Source organism: Lepeophtheirus salmonis, chromosome 10 (assembly GCF_016086655.4).
Source record: "Lepeophtheirus salmonis chromosome 10, UVic_Lsal_1.4, whole genome shotgun sequence".
In the NCBI taxonomy this organism is placed as follows: Eukaryota; Metazoa; Arthropoda; class Copepoda; order Siphonostomatoida; family Caligidae; genus Lepeophtheirus; species Lepeophtheirus salmonis.
In genome coordinates this window covers 6,734,385-6,756,049 of record NC_052140.2, presented here as the reverse complement: position 1 = coordinate 6,756,049, position 21,665 = coordinate 6,734,385, and the positions used below count along the sequence as shown (strand labels likewise).

The 21,665-nt window shown below is 32.1% G+C and overlaps 1 protein-coding gene across 50 annotated transcripts in view; it reads right to left on the bottom strand.

Annotated features, from left to right (window-relative positions):
* Dscam1 (Down syndrome cell adhesion molecule 1) overlaps nucleotides 1-15,757 on the bottom strand; it is a 73,119-nt gene extending 57,362 nt beyond the window's left edge. For 47 of the 50 annotated variants that reach the window (XM_071891437.1, XM_071891438.1, XM_071891473.1 and 44 more), the window contains exons 1-4: nucleotides 15,605-15,757; nucleotides 14,597-14,687; nucleotides 14,351-14,529; nucleotides 13,634-13,772 (exon numbers count right to left, since the gene is read on the bottom strand). In XM_071891437.1, the coding sequence (XP_071747538.1) occupies nucleotides 13,634-13,772; nucleotides 14,351-14,529; nucleotides 14,597-14,648 (370 nt within the window). In that variant the 5' untranslated portion in view covers nucleotides 14,649-14,687; nucleotides 15,605-15,757. Of the gene's footprint in view, nucleotides 1-1,916; nucleotides 2,076-6,213; nucleotides 6,376-13,633; nucleotides 13,773-14,350; nucleotides 14,530-14,596; nucleotides 14,688-15,604 lie in introns of all 50 variants that reach the window. The other 3 variants (XM_040720570.2, XM_071891478.1, XM_071891475.1) reach the window with 2 other exon arrangements.
* Between the last annotated feature and the right edge of the window lie 5,908 nt (nucleotides 15,758-21,665).

The following is a 21,665-nucleotide window of genomic DNA, read 5'->3' as shown; positions in this document are numbered from 1 at the left end:
CTGGGTCCACATTGGATTTAAAATCCTGTGCAATTACTGAAATGTTCAAAAGATATGTAGGATGTAGATAATCAAGACTAAATAGGCAATTGTTTCTTTTCAACACGTTGACTATGCACAAATGAGTTTCGGGTTTTATCATATACTTATTGCAAATTCATAAATATTTTGTTGTACGGCCTTTATCCAGAATCGAGGACCGCGCAATGCAGTCCCCCTTGTCGTTTCTTATCCCTGTACGTCATACGTAGTGTGGTGTCAGTCCTTATTTATTCGGTTCAGAGCATTCTGAGCACCGGTCCTATCAGTACTTGGGACAGAACCTTAAGACAATCTGTCCTTCAGACTCTAAGTACTAGAACTGTATAAAAAATAATAAATAAAGTTGAGTAACGTCATATAGGACCGAACTTTAAAAGTTTTAGGGCTGAACTGGAATGGAATGCAGTCTTTAGTCCTAAAGAAGGACTGGCACAACACTAGTTATAGGTATCATATTAGATACATGAGTTCTGTAATGGTTGATTTGACTAGTTTGACAATTACCATTAACGTTGTTTACTTGCTTTAGTTTGTAAACAAAGTGACTGCGCTAAAATGATAAAACTCCCTTCTCTAATATAAAAATATATCTTTTAGCAGTGTATCGATACCAAAACATCAACTGATTCAGATACCATCTTTATGAACAATTCCGATTCCTTATTAATATTGCATATAAAGTAATTATATAAATAAATAATAAAATGATTTACTTTTCTAAATGTTTAACTTTTTATTAATTAAGGATTGACGAGAAAAGACATAAATATATCAATCATAATTATAATCAGTTGTAAATAATTTGAGATTAAAATTATTAGAAAAGTTAGTTCCTCTTCGACCTCAGGATTCAATTTATTTCTGGTTGCCCGCACTATGAGCAGACTTTCATTTTCAATGGATGGACCCGAATGCTGTTTTGCAGTTCTATTATTATAGCACATCATATTATATTTTAAAATTAACATTTGAAAGAATAGAATTATAAATTATTTTTTTGCTTAATAATGTATTTAATTAAGTAAACACAGGCATGGGTGGAATCAACATTATTGGCCCAATTCTGATACTTCAAAAAAGGCATATTCTTGCCGATTCCAATGCATCGATATACCCTTAATATCTCTGCATGGAATTATAAATACAAGGAAAAATAAGGCATCCCGCTTAGCGTGGTGTTTTCCTTTATTTCCCCTCACGAAGGAATTGAGTAAAAAATGACAATGACTAATAATAAAAGATCGTTTGTGACGTCTCTGAAGATGTTTCTTTCCTTGTTAACTATTCAGTATTTGAATAGTTAATAGAATAAATAATATAATTAATTAAAAATTACAATGAAAACAGGAATATTTTCTGCAAAATATGTGCAACGTTTTCTTTGGCTTAATACGTCCTGGACATTTTAGGCTTAGATATATTATTTAGCAAGAGTGACAACTCATTAATTGATATTTTTATTTAGTGATGGGTCAGTCTTTATTTTTTCGGTCCAGTCCAGTCTTAAGAGCGGTCCTTCAGATTATCACAAATAGAACTCATAAAAAAAAAAAAAAAAAAAAATTAAGTGACGTCATCAAAGACGAAGCTTTATACATTTTAGAACTGATATACAGGACTGAACTAGACGGGAGTTTCTTCTTCAGTCTTAAATAAGGACTGACGCAAACTTATTCATATTTACAAAAAATAAGCACGAGAATACTCGTGCTTCGTATTTCTGGAACACACTTTGTCATAACGAGTATACTCGTCATACGCAGTAGTCAACGTGTTAAGTTACTCATTCGTCTTTTAAAGAAAGGAAACCTTAAACTTAAAGTATCTATGTATTATAAGCCCTTAAAACTAGGACTAATTTTTTGTGTCTTTACCCCCAAATGAGTTTCCAAGAACGTTTCCCTCAGAGTCATGCCATGAAACAACGCTTACAAAATCTGATACAAAGCTCGGAATGGAGCATTTTATTAGAGCATCATTTCCAAGAATGGAATACACTTTGCTCACGTCTGTTTCATAGGATTGAATAATGGCTGAAAGAGTAGTGAGTAATTATTTAAGGCAGATAATAATTATAATTAATTCAAGAATTATAATTCAAATATAGGCAACCATTGAAAATATAATGAGTACGTAAAGTCCTGTCTTCTTCCTCTAGCTATTTGGATATGCAGGATACCATGAATTTTGTCCAAGGGAAAATTGCTCAAAATCAATCAAATATTAAATATAATTATAATGTCGTCCAGTTAGTGTTGTTCGATATACAGGTACACTATACCAACTTTTTTTTTTTTTCAGGAGTAGTAATTATAGGGCAATTAATGTTGTATAGTACTACTTCATAGAGACATTTGTTAACATCAGCTGCCTATAATATGAGTTTGAAGACAGAAAATCTTGTATTACTGCTATAGAGAGGATAACCTCCTACATTTAGAATAACACAAGTGCTACATTAAGAGATAAGTCTTAGTACCACAACGATCTTTTAAAAAATGAACAAAAATCGGACGACAGATCCAACAGTTTTTCCTTTTTTAATCATAGAACTGTTATTTTTCTCTTTATATCAGTACTTTGGTACCATAAGAGTTCCCATGGTTACTGACGTATTTAAAATGGTATTATACTGATTTGTAATTAACATCAGGTGTAGCAGCACGATTATGTCATACGAAAAAAATGTCCTGCTGATGACATAATCCCCCTAATTACTACTCCAACCCATTCGAAAGAAAATTGTTCTTTATGAACAAACGGAAGGATGATAATGGTCTTTTAGGAAAATAAATGACCATCATCAAATTTCTGAGCTAGCCCTCCCAAACAAAAATCAGAGAACAGGGCCGTTTGTGAATTGCTTTATTTTATCATTTTTTAGCGGGAAAATTACCGAAATACCAATGGCAATTGCGATAGCGGAAACGGACTAAAAATATCATCACAACACTACATATACAGAACGAAACTTTCTGAAGTTATTAATAAATTTCGGGCAATTGACTGTTGGACAAATTTCTTTGTACTGCATACTACATACGATAGTTGTCTGAAAAGCTTCTGACCTACAAGTGAAGATGGCAGGACTCGTCAATAAAAGATAGGCATGTCTATCTAGCATCTGTCTACATTTACTTACCAAAGATTCACCCATTTTGGACCCGCAGTTCTTATGTAATAGTCGTTTGAATGAGTAGATCGAAGTCGAGTATCGAAAATGGCTGAAACAGCTAGTTATATATATTTAGCCTCTGTTGACAGATACTCACCAAAGTTTCAGGCATTTTGAAGAACAAATATTTAATAACAGCTCGATGCTCGATTTTCAAACGACTATTACATTACAACTGCACGTCCAAAATGGTTGAAACTTTTGGTGAGTAACAGTCAAGACTATAACTATCATGTGTAGGTCAGAAACTTATCAGAGCACCCTCTTACACATGACACAAATATGATTATGATCAAAAGAGGATTAAAAGTCGATAGTTATTTTTCTTTACCACTATACTCGTTATAGGAATAGCTATTCCCCTCACTATCAGCCCAACTAAGGACAGCAGCAAGATCCGAAATGAAACTAGGTATTTTGCACTTAAAAAGTGCGTCATTTCCGTTAATTACGTGCTCCATCTCCACATAGATGGAGTAGGGTTGATTCACAACTAGGTAGACAATATAAGAATAAAGTAATTTCAAATATATACTTAGTGTTATTATAGATCAATTACACAAGTCAACAAAATGTGTTCCTGATTGTTTTTACTTCGAGAAACAGAAAAATGACATTTATATAGGTGGGGTCACTAAAGTCCTTACACATTTATTAAGCAAACATATTTTCAAACTTTCCATTATCATTATTATTGCACTTCATTTAATAAATTATTTTCGAAAATAAAAAATGTATTAAAATTACATAAGAATAATAATAAAAAGGAAGAATAAATCCGTGCTAAATTGTGCATAAGCACTTCAGCGAACCCACCTTAACCGAAATTTCTGCCAAGGGCTTCTTGTGAAAATGTATTTTTTGCAATATCTACATGATTTAATGTAATTTTTAGCTCCTTGGAGGATCTAAATAAAAGCATAAAACATTAATTTATGTTTGCATTATTTTTTTTTTCCTCAATCCTTTTCTAAATCGGAGAAAATTCTTTGTAAATACAAAAAATCTAGGAAAAATTGACCCCTTTCTTGTAAGTCTCATAAATCCCCTTTTTTTATCACAATCCTAAAAATCAGAGGTCCTAAAATATCAATATTTTTATAGATATTTAAGATTTGTTGCTTGCAAAAATATGTTCTTATATTTATTAACTTATCCAAGATACTTAGAGACAAAGCATATCATTCATGATTTTCTCTACCACGCCAGGCGAACTTGATGGACTTCATCCCTACACTGAGTGTCCGATGGCGTCTGATATATACCTATAGTCCTTGCATATTGACTAAAAAAAGTTTGTATGTCTGTGGAGCCCTCATTTTTGAGTGTGCCCTTAATAACTCAGCTTAAATCTCAGCGCGTCATATTAAAGGCAGTTCATTGTCTATTTTACGTTGGATGATAAAGTGTTGATAGCAAAACGGGTTTATACAAAGAAATAACATTGTAGCAGAAGCGTGTGTACCTTAAGCTCAGCATGTTATATCAAAAAAGAAAAGGGGTGTAAATATAATCTATATCTAATTAATAAAGCAAAATATGTCTGTATATATGTACAGGGTGAGGAATCAAAAAGGAGACATTTTTAAAAATCCGTTTTCACTTCTACATATTTTTATGGTAAACTTTTGAAACAAAAGTTGGTAATTCAACAATTTTCTACACTTTTTATTCAACCTATCCCCCTCCATTCTGAATGATGGCTTCAAAACAGGGAAGAACAGAAGCAAAGCTGGCCTTGATGAAGTCCGAGGACAAGTTGTTTCACTCCTCCGTGGTCACAGCCTTCAAAACATTGACATTCGGACGGGAAATCTTGTTCATCTTGCCCTCCAAGGCACACCAAACAGCAAAGTCATGGGTTTGACCTTAGATGAGGATAAAGGCTAGAAGGTAGCCATGTTCTCCCTCCTGAAATGCTGCACCTTCTAGGACGTGTGCTCAGTCTTGGGTAAACACGAAGTTCTCCCTTGGGAACGCGCTCTTCAACCATGCCAATACATGGTATCTGAGGACCATGTAGTAGACGAATACATTGACTTTCTCGTTGGCGCCGAAGAAGTAGGGAGGCGTCTTGCTGCCGTCAGACGCCACGACGCTGAGGCCCATTACCTGAGATGGATGTTTGGTCCTGAAGGTTCCCTCGACCTCAGCTCTTGATTCAGCCAAGAAGCGATCATTTCTCCTGTTCGAACAGCGTCCACTGTAAAGATCTTCATGTCAGGGATTGACTTATGCACACCCTCTGCCGTTTTGCTTGTTGCTTGGACATTTTTGATTGCACAAAAACAAAATAAACATCAAATTGTAGCTTTTGGTCAGTTGTTTCTAATGGCATCAACTACAAAATTGTCAGAGTTATGGAACTTAGGGTAGATGCCCTCGAAGAGGATTCTATTTTTTTAGTCATTACTCTGTATGTTTTCCGTAGTACTTTTTGTAGTGTATCTTAGGCCTAAATACTTGATCCAAAACATAAATAAATACATTAAGCAAATATATATTATAAAATCCACGTTTGTCTGTACGTCGATGCCTAATAACTTAGGGAAATGTCTGGTACTATCGTTTGTCTATATTAATAAAGCAAAGATCGTCTGTCTTTTTGTCAACGGCTAATAACAACGAGCAATGCCAGGTCCTCCCTCGAGTCTCTTATATTTGTAAGATTTATACTTATTAGATTACTAAATTGGGGGTGATTTTCAATCTTTATTTCATGAAAACAGTATCTCTGATAAACTTTGTCTCTAAGAATATTGAAGCAATCAATATTTATTAATAGTATATAAAGTTTTTCTCTCTGTATGCTACAAAATAGGTATGTCGTGTCATAAAGGTTATTTTCATGTCTCTCGAGATACAGGCAATGAGGAGCAAACCATCTTGATCCAAGGGAAAAAACTTGTTGACTAGTGTAATAATACGTTGAACAATAAATTAAGCTCCCTTAAAAGTAGTATGCACTTAGTTAAAAATGAGGAATGGATGAGTACCATAAGACTCAATTGATGAATATCGATCCCCTACGTTGGATACCCAATCGATAACCTCAACAAAATCCGCAATAAATGAAGGGATATTACACTTTAAAAAAGCATCATTCCCAATTATGATATACTCCTTCAAAATCTCGGGTTGAAAGTGTTGATTCGTCACTTTTTATTTGATGTTTTTTAAGAGAAAAAAATGAAGTTGTTTAAAATGTTATAGAATGCAATTACAACTCTTAGGGGATTTTCCTCCCTAAAAGACAAAGACCTAAAAACATGTGTATTTAAGTGAAGTGACAACCCATAAACAGAAACACACCGCATGGGAAGTGGAGTGTTGGAACACAAAGAACTATTTTCTTTGTGTCTTTCAATAATGAGTTCAAAGTAGGGTGGAGCTTATTTTTTATATTTTCAAAATGTTGAAAAATATATTATTTGGAGTCGCTTACAAAATATATTGGAAGGTAGCTCAATGGCGGTCCGAAAGTTACCAAGGGAGATGCAAAGTCTCAATATCACGGAATATTTTTATACAAATAATTTGCTACAAACTGTATTGTTTTAAAGAGCATCATAAATATTTCGTGGCCCTCGGACTGCGCAGTTAAAACTGTAAGTTATAATTGTAAGAATGTGGCAGGCCTAAATAAGTCAATAATAATCAACTTAGCCAAGTAAAATAAGAGTAGCATTCCCTTACTCGAACTCGAGCATTTTAACTCGAATCCAACTCTAATATAAGGGAACACAAATTCAAATGTTCATATCCGTTTGCACATATGTAGAGTCAAATCTGGATAAAGGAAACTGCAAATATTCAGACGAAAAGTTGACTATATCCGAATTTTTCTTATATCCGAAGTATATAGAAAAGCCACAATTTTTGGATACTATGGTATATAAGATATTTTTTAAACTCTCTATTTCGTGAAAACCCGTGTTTGATTGGATGCTGTTTTAACAGATCATCCAGGATTTTTAGCTTATCTTGCAGCGAAAGGGCTTTTCTGGGGTCTCTCATGATACACATTGGTATTCATTGGAAAACAATGTGAAATGAGTTTAAAAATAAAAAACATATAGAAAAAAATGCTTGCGCCAGCTCTGGATTTGTACAAATATTAAGAAAAAAATTCGCAGTGGAAATCTTCATTCTCAAGTATGTTTTTTTTTTTTTTTTGGGGGGGATTGGTTTTTGGAATTTTGGAAAAAAAAATCAAAAAGTAACATTTTTTGAAAAAAAATCCCAAAATTAAGATCTCAAAAAAAAAAAAAAAAAATCCATAGCAATTCACAGAAAATTAATTTTTCTGGAAAAACAAATTTGAGAAAATAAAATTTCAAATATTCTTTGAACTTTTTGAAAAAAAAAAAGAGTCAAAAATTGAATTTTTTTGCTTCCGATTTAAATATTAAATTTTATGGAGAAAATTTCAAAAATCCATAGCTATTCACAAAAAATTTCAAATATTATAGTTTTTGCTCAGCTGCATAATTGTCTTAAATGACAAAAAAAAAGATCTAGAAAAAAGATTTTTTTTTTTTTTTTGAGGGGGGCTACAGCCCGCCCTCTATGGACGCTCCTGGGATTTTCAATGGACGATGAACCCTGTCTGCGCGTTCATGTTCATCACTTTTTAACAAAAATATAATCTTCTCTTTTAGTATTGTTATTTAATTATTTTTTTGCAAGGCTCTATTAACGAGATTGCGTATCTAGTGTCTATCCATATGTTAATTAGTCTATGGATATACTAACAATCAAACAAAATAGAGGGAAAGCAACGGACTCATATTCATAAATACAATTTAAATATGTACACTTTCAAAACATAAGTGAAACCATCTCCAACTATTTTTCAAAACGACTCCAAATTTGACAATGGTACTTTTAGACTTTAAGAAACATTTGAGAACTTACACCCTCAAATACTTTGAAAATTTTATTAAATAAGCTCCACCCACCCTAGTCTACAGTGAGTATCCCCCCCTTCCCCTTCCCTTCAAACAAAAACAAAAAAAAACTTCCATACAAAACGTATTATTACAATGGAAGAGCAAGAATGAAACTTGCCTTCACTAACTTCCTATTTATATGACAAAAATATTCATTATTTTGTAGGGCCTTTCATGAGAAAAACTAGATGACTAACGGACTAACCCTTCCAGACACAAGGCCAACGGTTTTCCATATGATATTTATTTTTATTTTTTTGGAAAAAATATGAATTGAAAATCCCCATTTTCAAACAATGGATTACGTGGAAGTAATCATTGTATAAAAATACGGATGTGGGGGGAGAAAAAACCAATTATCTGAATCATGGATGTGACGATTAAAAAGTGTATGTATATATATATATATATGAATATTCGTATTGTATACCTGGTATTTAGGGTACATGGAAAGTTCTGCTCAACTCATTTGTAATTGAAATAAATAGATTTATGTTAAACGACAAATTTTGATAGGTTTATTTAATTTAAGTAAGTAATTTTTAGATGCTCAAATGAGTTCAAAAGAGGAAGAAAGATTCCCTCCATTCTTGCTTCTGGAACAAGGCAGTTTGGATACCATCAATCAACAGATTTGACTGTTATGGATTATTCTATGTCCTCCACCCATTCATAAAAGTAAAACGTCTGCAATTATGTACAAGAGTTTGAAATACGTAATTGCTTAGTGAAAATGCTGCGTGATTCATATGTCATTTATATGCCGCTGCTGTGAAGGCAAAAGGTGACACATTTTGAACGAAATTTTGGTAATTTCGTATTGTATCTAGTGTTGTTTCGTTCCTTATTTAGGACCAAAGACGGAGGTCGAGTCATTAAAGTATGACGTCATTGATGATTTATTTTTTCCTTTTTTTTGTTGTTCCGTTATATAAAAAAATAAATTATATAACTGAGTAAAAATATATATTATTTTCATATTTTATTGCATTTTAATGAATTTTTTTTTTTGGAAGATATGTCCAATGCTCATAATACATTTATCAATATATCTTATTTGGCTTAATAAACCATCGACATTTTTAGGTTAAATTCCAAGGAGCAGTCCTAAAACTGGACTCGGAACCTTTCCTCGAAAGGGAAACAGAATAAAAAGGCAAAAAATCAGTTGATAGTTGAGATTTAATTCTTAGGATTAGTATTTAATGTTTGTAAGGAATTGTTCAAAGTTTAATTATTACAAAAACTAATTCGAATTGAACCAATCTAATTTGATAAAGAGAGGGGAAGTAGAAAAATTCACAGCTAATAACGAAATACACTGTATATTTTATTGTTAGTGAACTAACAACGCCTTGATAAATGTTCTTCAAATTCATTTCTTTCAATGGCTCTAAAAAACAAATGCTTATAACAGAGCTTTCCACGAACCATGTATGTATACAAACATAAGTCATTGCCTTATTATGACCATATACTCGTACATAAAAAATAATATGTTGGGTTCGAATATTACTATAACTCGAAAAAAATACTGAACTTCACTATTAAAGCCGACAATTTCCTGAAAATTTCTCACACAAAATATTTTTTGGGCAGATTCGACTTTACTTGCACTCGAATTATAATCAATAGGCGTAACACTTGAATAATGATTAGTCAAATGACTTGCATCACTCACAAGGGCCCTAAATAACTATATGCAGACGTTTCTTATAAAAAAAACGAGTTCATCATATATTAAAAAGGAGAAACCAGATTGCATATATATGAGGAAATCGACTTGAACTTGATCAAACTCAAAAATTTGTGAAGGGTTGCCTTAACAGAAAAACAACAGTAATCTTCAATTTAATTTTCTATAAATGTTGTACAAATTTATTTATTTCAACGTGTTAAGTTTGATAATGCAATCAAAACAACTAGAATGGGCACTCATTAGAGCGCAATACCTCCGTCTAAAGTCAAATTGAGTAATGTATTTCAGTTGTTTTCAAAGTTATGGATCATTAATTAAATATACTTTATTTAGGTTTTGTGTTACCTTGACCTCTCAAAAATTAAATGACCTCTGACTGTGACCATATATCATATCAAGTTTAATCAAAATCGATGCGTAACTTTTGCCGAAATCCTAGTGACTAAAAAACAAACTAAGACAAAAACATAACTTCCTTGAGGAGCTAATTGAAAACAAAGTTGTATCAAAGCTTTCCGTGAACCTTGTATAAAATATATGGCATTGCCATGGCCATCAGTAGCAATTACATAAACATCTAACAACGTTAATAAACGCGCTATGACCATACACATGGTGTTGGATCGGTCTAATAAAATTAAAAGGACTGCAACAGTTCTATCAGTCCGGTCCTAACAAAATTTGTCAGTCCTAGACACGGACCTTATCGGGTCTTTAACAGTAACTACAACAGCTGAAATGACGTAATTACTAACTACGCCATTTCCGTTGAGAAAAGAGGCAAGATAATTGAGGTTTAAAGTAGGAGCTGTGTGGCTAGAACTTATTATTATACGTTCTAGCTATCATTTATTATTTTCTTCGTTTTTCTATTCTTCAATCCTAGCTAAGAGTGGAAAAATGATACAGATAGCTAGAACCGTAGGAACCGACTAATCGGTCCTTAGAACAGTTGAGTGGTAAAAAAGATGGGACCAATAAAAACTGATTAGTAAATTAGTTCTAAGACTGGCCTAACAGTATACACACGTCGTTACTTTTACTGTATCTTACAACAATTCTTCTTAAAAAGAAAAAGGCTCAGAACCAGTATATTCTCCAACTATGGAACTATTATTGAATTATAATGATTCGAACTTCTCACAGTTGAAGAAGAGCTACTTCGAATAAATCCAATCAATATTCAGAAGAACACTGATTGAGGGAAATAAGTAAAACCTCGACAGCTGACAAAAAATACACTGTAAAATTTTGTGGTATTGAGGTAATTGGCGTAGTGTCATGCAAAATCCTATGTCCATGTTCTATCAATGAATTATTATATATGTACAATGACATTGTATAAAGAACTTTTTTGAATTAAGCAACAAATGAATTAGCATAATGAACTCAACCGTCATTATTGGCTATGTTGTTTACCAGATCGTGACAACCACACACACAATGAATAATTATTTCAAGGTATGTAGATAAGTAGTTATTTATATCGTGTAATTTTTAGTCAAAATCTCACGGATTTGTCATTAGAATAAAAAGAATGGTTTCCTCTCATCCTATCTACAAATGTGCCGGCAACAAAACAGACTGTTTCGTTATCGTCATAACCACACTCAATATCGTAGAATGTACAATATTATAGAACGTAATCCCACATTTAACATATTTGCTGAGCTCATTACTTTTGAATTGTTATGAATGATGAACAAGCGATTTTCGAAGCAACAATGATTTTTCTCTTGAAATACGTGTATCCATACATATATGTAGTGATGAAAAACGTGTGTTTTTGGACAGTTTAATAAAAGAAAATTAACATGCTAACCCCGACAATTTGAAGAATGCTTTGAAGGAGAGCAGCTTAGCTGCCATTGTGTTTCATTAGATCCGCCACAATCAGCTGTGACAAGGGAGGAGGGGGAGAAAAACATTGGCAAAAATGACTCCGGTGTCAATCCTCAATTCTACTCTGAGTCCAACAAGGACTTACATTTAACCCTCGGAGTTACTCTCCCTCCCTCTTTTATGAACTCACGTAAATGTTCCATCCGGTTTCGTAAATGTATATCAATGATATGTTGTATGTAGTAGGAAAGTAAGTTAACTACACAGGAGTTGAATAATAATGACAACAGCTGAGGAAAAGAAAATTCATTCTTCAGATTACCACTTCCAAAAAAGCGGGGCAGCTAAAAAATACACACGATTTACATTACTATATATATGAAGTGAGAAAGAGGAATACACCCGAGTGCATATCACCTCAAATTCTTATTCAAACAAACCAAATTGTATGTTTTAAAAAAATGGAGAATAACAAATTTCTCTCTTAAAAAAATCATACGACTAATGTTCTTAGTAACTTATTTTTTGTTTAATATTTTTAATTAAAAAGTATCGAAAGTACCGGAATACGAATACCTATTTTGGCACCGGAATAGCTACAAAATATTGGTATTGTCAAATATACAATCGGACAATTGAGGGTCTCAATATGACAAACATCACCAACGAAGTTGAACTAAGTCAAAAGTTACAGATAGATTTTGATCAAACTTGGCACGAATATTATATTTGGTCACAGTAAAAGGGCATTTAATTTTGATAGGTCTAGGTAACACAAAACTTAAAAAATATTTCAATTTGATTTTAGGGGAAGGTTTCACGCTCTACCAAGCGCCCATTCGAGTTATGACTTGTGTATCCCTATTAAACAGCTAAAAATAATGCACATCTTGATAGCACGTTATATATCATTAGATATTGTATGTGTACTTTTAGGGATCGATGGTGATCGAGTTTAATTTGCTGTGAGTAAAATAATCATTTAGATATTTTGATTAAGTATTGGCCTTGCCTAAGTTTGTGAATACGTAAACGCATCCACACAATTAATTATTTAATTACACATGCCGGGCAAGCATAAATAGAGAAAACAACAAAGGATAAGATAAAGAAACACATTTTCTGAGTTATGAAAGGAGTGTCCAGGCTTAATGTACATTATGTACATTTAAATCAAGATAATAACTGGTTCGAAATATTGATCTTATGCTGATTTTGCTGTTATTTAAAGTGAAAGAAATAAAAATCCGAATTGTTGATGACCGGCAAAATTAAATAAGACAATTTACTATCGATTTCAAAGGAAATTTATTTCATCAATATTTCTCTTTGTTTTTGTTTTTTACCCTAAGGATAAAATATATTATTAATAATATTATTAATTTCCTAAATGTTGGGACTGTCAAACTCATTATATTGTACGAATCTTCCACCAACATTATATTACTAGAATAGACAAATGAGATAGGGGGGGAAGGCCAATGATGGGAATGCAAAAAATATTTGTATCTCACGTCCAAAAGTTACACTTATCCGGAGTTCTTAGCACATTGTTTGTTGATTTTATCTGTGCCTAAGAAAAAGCTGTTTTTAAGAAACTTTATCTTTTCTCCGGATTGACTCTAAGTACATATCTGGACATAAATTTATCTACCAATTATTAATTGCAATTCATTATAAATATATATATATACATGCCCTCTACTTGAAGCATTTACATTACAATAAATAAAAAAAAATCATTTATTTTAATAATTCCCTCTTGCTCCTTTGAATATGTTTTTTAACAGCCTCATAAAAATAATTTTTATTTAAAAGCTTTTGCTATTTGTTTGTAGCAGCAAGTACCTCCAAAAATGTGTAACATTTCCGTCTTCATGATTCAGATAATTGACTCAAATTGGAATAAAATGAAGTTCTTACCAGCTCGTACATGTACATCTCTTGATTGAACTTTTCCTAGTTTATTTTCAGCAATGCAGCGGTATGTCTGTGCATGAACTTCTTGAGAGTAATGCTGAGCACGGAAGGGTGGCAGCACAAGATTTCCATTTGTTTGAACCTATGGAGCACAAAAAAAGGACACAAATTCAGACACTTGTAGTAACACAGGCAAGGTAGCATGGAACACATAACAAAGGATGTATTATTCTTTTCCGTTAATATTCGGCCTCGTGAAACATGATGTTGATGTGACAATATGATAATGATTTGAATTTTTCTTCAAATGAATTCAACATGAGTTGAGAAATTAGAGAGTGGAAACACGTGGTACAATGACAGACTATTAGTAATATTGAAGTAGGGATCGCTTATAGACGGAAGATTTTCCTTGGTTTAAAAATTAACTTCATCATTTCTAGTAGGTAATATTAGATGTTGAATTCACAATAATAGAAAAACTACACGACACAAAACATTTCCCACTGAAGGTTAATTATTTAATAAAGCCACTCACAAACACGCAAATCAATTATTTCATTTGAAAAACACTATTTAATTATTATCACGTCACTATAATTTAATATGCTTCCTTTCATGTTATCAATATGAATGATGGTAATCACAATTTCACGGTGAGTGAGCCTTTTAGAGAAGATAAACATCCCTTCATAACTGTAGAGATTTCTTTCGGATTACCTGACGTAATCCTGGTACAACCGTTATATTCGTTCCATCAGATTTAACCCAAGTTATTTTAGGCAGTGGTGTTCCTCGTGATTGGCAAACAATAGTGACTCCGGTTGTGTTTGAAAAATCAACGTGATTAGGTGGTTCTTCTATGAAAACAGGGCCAGATGTATCGGCAAGTGTCGATGCTGAAATTAAAATGGTTCATTATATAAAACGAATATGTTCATATATGAAATACTATATAAATCTTACCAATGAGACCAAGTAGGATTAAAACCAGTGATTTTCTGAATGGCAGTGCCATTTTGTTATTGAATAAAGAATCAATTTCCACAAAGATTGACTGAAATAAAGATGTAAAAAGTATTATAGAAATGTTTTTATGTGGTGTATGCAATTTCGATGTCGGCCATTTTGAGGGCCAACACAACATGGTTTTTAAATCCCTTTTTCTTTCACTTTAAGGAAAATAGTGAACTTTTGAATGTCAAAAAGGGAGCAACGAATTAAAGGACTTAAACTTATTGTCTATTCAAAATCTATTGCCTAGTTTTAGTATATACCTGACTCTAAATTGTATTAAAAATATGTTATTAGATCGTTATATAATCTTCTTTCCATGTTGTAAATAAAAATTAACAATTACAATGGACATAATTAGATATTCTTCTCCTACTTTTGTCATTCCTAATCTATCACAAAAAATATAATAATAGGTTAAATCTAGCCATTTTTAGTGGGTGTTTCTTTGATCTAATTTAAATATCAGTGCACATCAAGTAGTATTAAATGCAAGTCTTTATATATATCTTAAGCCATTTGATTGAAATAAATGTAAAATATTTAGATAGGTATTGACTTAGTTTAATATTTCCTTTAGTCAGCGAAAGGAGTTGGAAACAAGGATGTAAAAAGGTGCAAATGCGTATACATTGCGTAAGTAATTGAGGTACAAATCTCGATGAATTCAACATTTATCCCTCCATGAAATCACATTTCAACATTAATTCCTTAAAAAAACGGATTTCCCAGAAAAAAATATAAATACAAAATATAAATTTAAAACAATGGAAGTAATTGATCCCATCTAAGATGTAACTTGTGCGCATCCTCAGGGATTTTCTCACGGATTCATTGTTCCGCATATTCTCTTGATGTAGAAAAATTAATTTATACACACATTTCCCCTAATATAATAATCCCAAAAGATGAACAATAAATAAGCCACGACTAAATAACAAAAAATAAAACACTCCGTACACTAATACTCCTGTAAATTACACACGAATCCTGGACTTTTCGAAGATCAACGTTAGGTTTGATTAAAAACTATTGTTATTGTTTTCTCTTTCTTTTTTTTTTAAAGTGAATCACGAAATATTCCCTCCGATACAACGGTTGGACATGAACTGAGCATTATAGATTTGGGCGTGCTTTTATTTTCACACGCCCATTCTACTACACTACCGGGCAGGGTTGGCATTGAGCATGCGTACTCCTTTGTTGTTATTATTCGCTTTCGCTCCTGTTATTATTTTTTTTGTTATTATTATTGCATCCAGAAGAAGAAGAAGGAGGGGAGGAGGAGGGGGAGATTTGTAAAATAATAATATAATAGTATTAGTTATGTAGTATATTTATACGTAATACATAACACATGGGTTTTTTTATATTGTAGGGAAGATTTAGTTCTTAATTCTTAGTAGTAATATGACGTATTATGACCATCACTACAATTTGAATGAAATCCTATAAAAAATTGTGAAAACGTTGACAGATATCGAATATTTTATCGAATATTATAAACTTCCTTTTTTATTTTTGCTTTTATAATTTTGTATGGAAGGAAAAGAAGAAGAAGTAGAAAAGAGGAAAGAGAATAATAATCTTCCATTAATTTCATATATATATATTTTTGCAAATGGATTTTTGGGCATCTCCTCTTCTAGCTACAATATACAGCTACAACTGAGCTGCTAGGAGGAGAGAAACACAGAAGAGAGAGACAGTTAGTAGTAGAAGTGGAAGGAAAGTGATTCCCTACTTAGAAATGAAATGAATCTCTGAGCAGTGACTAATTCACAAATTTGAAAAATAAATTGACTCATTTTCTGTAGAAACTTTTATGAATTAAATATTTTTTACTACTGGCTATACTAATAATAATAATCTATTATCAAGATGAATGATCTGTGATTTTTAACGTTTAACTCCCGTCAATCAAGATAGCACGAGGATCTTCAACGATAAAAAAATATATTATGATGTCGTCTGGTTCACAGGAAATCCTTTTTATATATATTATATGAGTCATTCCCCTATCAAATTATATTCTGTGGAGACTTCTAAAATTATTTTATCACGGACATGACCCTGTTGAGGCTGTGTAATTATTTTCGAATGGATAAATCACTTCACACCAAATTACAACAGAATAATAATGGACACCTCTCAGTTTTCTGAATAATATGTGGACCGCATCAATATAAAAGCAATCTAGATGTTTTTTTTATCAAAATTGAGTCTAAATTACATACTTTGTATTCTTTAACGAATAATGTTAATCTGTTTCCATCAATAAATTATTATAATCAATTCATTTGGAGGTGCTTTAAATTATACTTCCAGTAGCAAAACATTATTCCTGCTGTAAAATCATAAGTAATGAATATATTTTATGGTTGGAAAGTCATAATATAGAGGTTTAATTAAGTTGCATAAATCAAATGAAGGTTTTAAAATAAAGTAACCCCTATAATTCTCACTAGCTGCATGTGGTATCAGGATTCTCTATTTCTTTTTAAATTAAAATCTTAGTACATTTCTTTAAAATAAAAAATTGCCCTTTTATGAAAATGGGTCAAAATCGAAATTTTGAGGTTTTGATTAGACATTGAGATTTGTTTATTATTCAATGTAATAGGGCAGAAGCAAACTAAAAAATATATATTAACCCCAAGGTGGTGTGACTCACTGTCGCTTGGGCTATTATAAGTAATGCTTGCTTGAGGACGCTAGTGTTGCGTAAGATTACGTCAACTGTTGTGTGCCCCGGTGTATTCTTTAGCTATAACAACTTACAAGATTTATAGTTAATAGTTATATTAATATCACTTATTAATAATATTTCATGTTAAAATTTATATATATGCATCGTCTTGTATTGTCCCTGGGTGCTCGAGAGGAGAATCATTGCGATTTCCTTCAAATGAAAGTACATATCTTACATAGCGGATTGCTTAGAGACAAGAAGACGCTAATGGTTCCCTCTGGAGGCATTACCATACTCATATAACTAAACAAGTTTGTTTAGTTATATTAGTTTGTAATCAAAAGTGACAGAGAGTCTTGTCGCAAAATAATGCAACTCCCAGAATTATAATTTTACTTAATATATAATTATAGGTGTATGTTACTCGCATAAGAGAATTATTCTGAGTATGTGCCATATTTTTTAAACAACAATTTACAAACTGTCACACCACCTTGCGGATAATATATATTTCTTAGTTTGCTCATGCCCTATTGACTGATTGTTTAAAAAAATGAAGGATTTTATCCGTATATAACATCTATAAAATTATTCGAAATTACGTGGTTTTAGCACTTTATCGATGAAGCAATACAGCTAAAAGATCAAAAATAAGAAAATTGCATTGGTTGTACGATCCTTTCATAATATATTTACAATTGTATCCATTGTATTTAGAGCCAAAAAATTATCAAACTGCTCAAATCGAGAATTTCAAAACTCATTTTTTTTTCTTCATATATTAGATTAGGTAAAAAGTTTTGAAAACGTAAAAATGCATAATCGACCATAACTTTGTGAGAAATTAAGATAATAATTCAATTTGATTATAAGCTGAGGTTTTGTTTCTTTCTGGGGTTGCTTTGGATTTAAGGAAATGTTCTAGCCCATAAATTTGGGGATATACGTTATCCACAAGACAAATTTTCTATGGCAATATAATTATAAGTATCGGTTTTGATATCAATATATTATAGTACCGTTTTAAATGAACACGTACCCTGTATTGTAATGATATATCGAACGACACCAATATGGTTAGGGATGACAACTGCTTGCAATTTGGACATATAAAAAAAAAAAAATCAACATGATAACCCTCACAGTTTGAATAATGTTTTGAAGGAGAGCAACTTAATTGCTGTCATGACGTTCACCATATCAGCCACAATCAGCTGTAAGGACATTGACAAGAATTACTCCGATGTCAATCACCAATTTTACTATGACTTCAACAAGTACTTACAACTATAGCTCCACAACCAATCCTTTAAGCGACTCTCCCTCTTTTATAAGCACGCACGAATGTTCAATTAGATTTTGAATAAAATAGAATGTATTAGGAAAAAAAAGTTCACTACACAGGAGTTAAATATTAATGAGGATACGAAAATTGATTCTTCCGACTACCAATACAAAAAATTTGTGCTATGTAGAAATAGGCCTGCAATTTGTTCAATGCCTCCCTACAGCTATGGGCTTATAAAATGAAATTTTAACCAGGAAAGCTTAATGAAGGAGAAAATAAAAGATTTTGGTCTTGGGAACTTACTAGAGTAATTAGTATTGACCAAAAAGCTTTAAAATTGGAAGATCCCTGTGGTAGATAATGCTTTTGAATAGTGTGATTTATTCGGTCTAGTTCAGTCTTAGGACCGGCTCTATAAGTTCTTGGGACCAGTCCTTAAGAATCCTTTAATCTTTCCGAATGTGATTAGCAGAACAGATTAAAAAAGAAAGAAATTTAAGTTGAGTGCCGTCATCAAGGAAAACATTTCATAAGTTTTAGGATAGATATACAGGACTGAAGTGGACCTAACTGAGAATGAACTGGGAGGACCGCAGTCTTGAATCTTAAATAAGGACCTAAACAACACTAGCTACAACATCTAATGTAAAATTACAATACATAGAACAAAATATATAATATGCACGACAATTACCCAGTAATAGGGGTTTTGAATGAGACCATGATTATCATCCGACCATATCGTTAAGACATCATTACACAATGTACAAATTGGAAAAATATATTGTCTTTATAGAAGTTTTCTCACGATCCTTGCACAACGTACATATTTTAATATCTTACAAGTCATTTCCGTAGAGTCCTCCATCGGTTAGATCATTGGTCCCCAAACTCCGGTCCACGTACCGGTACCGGTCTTTGAATCAATCAGTACCAGGTCGTTCAAGAATTAATTAGTTATTTATTTTTTTAGTTAAGTAAAAAGTTTTGAGCGTTTTTCGCTATATGTCTTTATTGAGCTATATCTCACTATTAATACATTGCATAAAAAACTTAAAGTATGGAAAAAGGTTAAGCCCACACTTAAAAAAATCTCATTTACAGTGTGTCTTTGGTGAAGCCAGTTGTGTATTACAGCGTTCCAAAATTTAAGTAAAAACTGAGAAAATTCAATATACTCTTCTGTATCACTGCGACCAAGGTAAAAAGGCGGCCAAAAAAATTTGGGCTGTTTATGGAATACATACAGTATCGAATGCAACAGCAATGTGGTGTTTCCAACGATTCCGTACTGGTAATATGGACGTCGAGGATGAGGAACGATGTCAATAAAATAATGGAAATGGTATGTGCGCACTTATTCTATTGCCCAGGAACTAAAGACTAGCCAGACAGCCGTTTGGAACCATTAAAATGGGATAATCCTAACTATGTTAATTTTATTGTCAAAATAAAGCAAAAAAAAACATTCAGAACTTTTACTTCACCCATTAGTACCTAAGTCGGGACAATAATAGAGAGGTACTTACTTCTTCATTTACACTAATTGGTACGAGAAAAAGAAAATATTATGGAAATTACAAAAGATAATTAATTGTGCGAGGAAGTTGTTGATTATTTTTGAGTTTATAACTTTTATTTGACTCCTCAAATTTCACGGGCAATAAGCTACATTGCCTAGTTACATTTTCTCAGCGCTCTTTGGTTATTTGCATTTATACTAAATATATATTATTACCCTACTAACTGTAGCGATAGAGTAGTAATCAATCAATCAATTGACTTCTTCTCTCCTTTAAACATTTTTTCCCTTTCTAATTTATCTGTTTAATTAATTATTGGACAGTTGTAATCATTTTTGTTCAAATAGCAGTTGTGCCAGCTGTTGAAACATCCTTATAACGAAATACATCAACACTTAATTATTGCAATTTGTGGCAATAATTAAACGATTGATCTTTTAAAACTGGTGTACCTATGATTGAGAATCATGGTTGGATAGTATTACAGTATGAATCATCATCAAATATATTTATTCTTTTTCCCGGGAAAGTGGAATTCGGCAATATACAATAGATTAATGGCGCTATTAATTAAAATGAAGGATAATTTTTTGCTAGCTGCAATGAATTTAACAAACCTGAAAGTGAGCACATATTTCAAACATGCACTATAGTCTATACAATCATAATTCCCGAACATTTTTAAGCCTAAATTATTATATTGGGTACAGCATAGCCACTTGGCCATGCTAGTTCAGTACTCTGTCTTGTGAATAGTCAATATCATCAGAAGAGTAAAGAGTGAACTATGTTCAGAAACTTTTGAATGTATTAGCAATAGATATATTTGGATCCATTTCCTTTGTTGTTCATCTTGTGAAATATTTTACATTCCAAATATTTGCTTTATACCTGGCACAATTATTTACTACATGTTACTAATAACTATCTTTAGCAATGAATTAAATCTAAATTTATCGTCTCTACACTTAAATGACACAATAATACTTATATAGGCTATAATATATGTTGTTAAAATATCTGTGACATTCGAAATACTGAAATCAGAGTCGGATATTTTATGTAACGACTTCGTAGCCCTGATTATAAGGGTCTCAGACCGGTCTAGAATGTCCGGATCCACATTCATCATCACACAAATCAATACTTATTCTACTATAATTATAATTCTTCTGGATTTTCACAAATTATAAAGTGTGACCGACTTTACCTATTTGATTGACATGTAGTTAGGATATTCCATCTGTATTTTGAGACACACCTTAATAAAAATTTATACGTATGAAGTACAATACATCAATGACTCCAACTTAAACTTTTTATCTCCATTAACCGATTCCATTATTTCAATAGAATCATTTCCCTATCCTTTAGATTCTTTTAGCTATAACTTCATAAATGGCAGGAATTTGCCATACCATATTCGGAGCTCATAGTTGGTATTTTTACAACATGAAATAGACAAATTTTCAATAAATCTAAATAGCACTCTATCAAATACCATTAAGAATAAAAAAG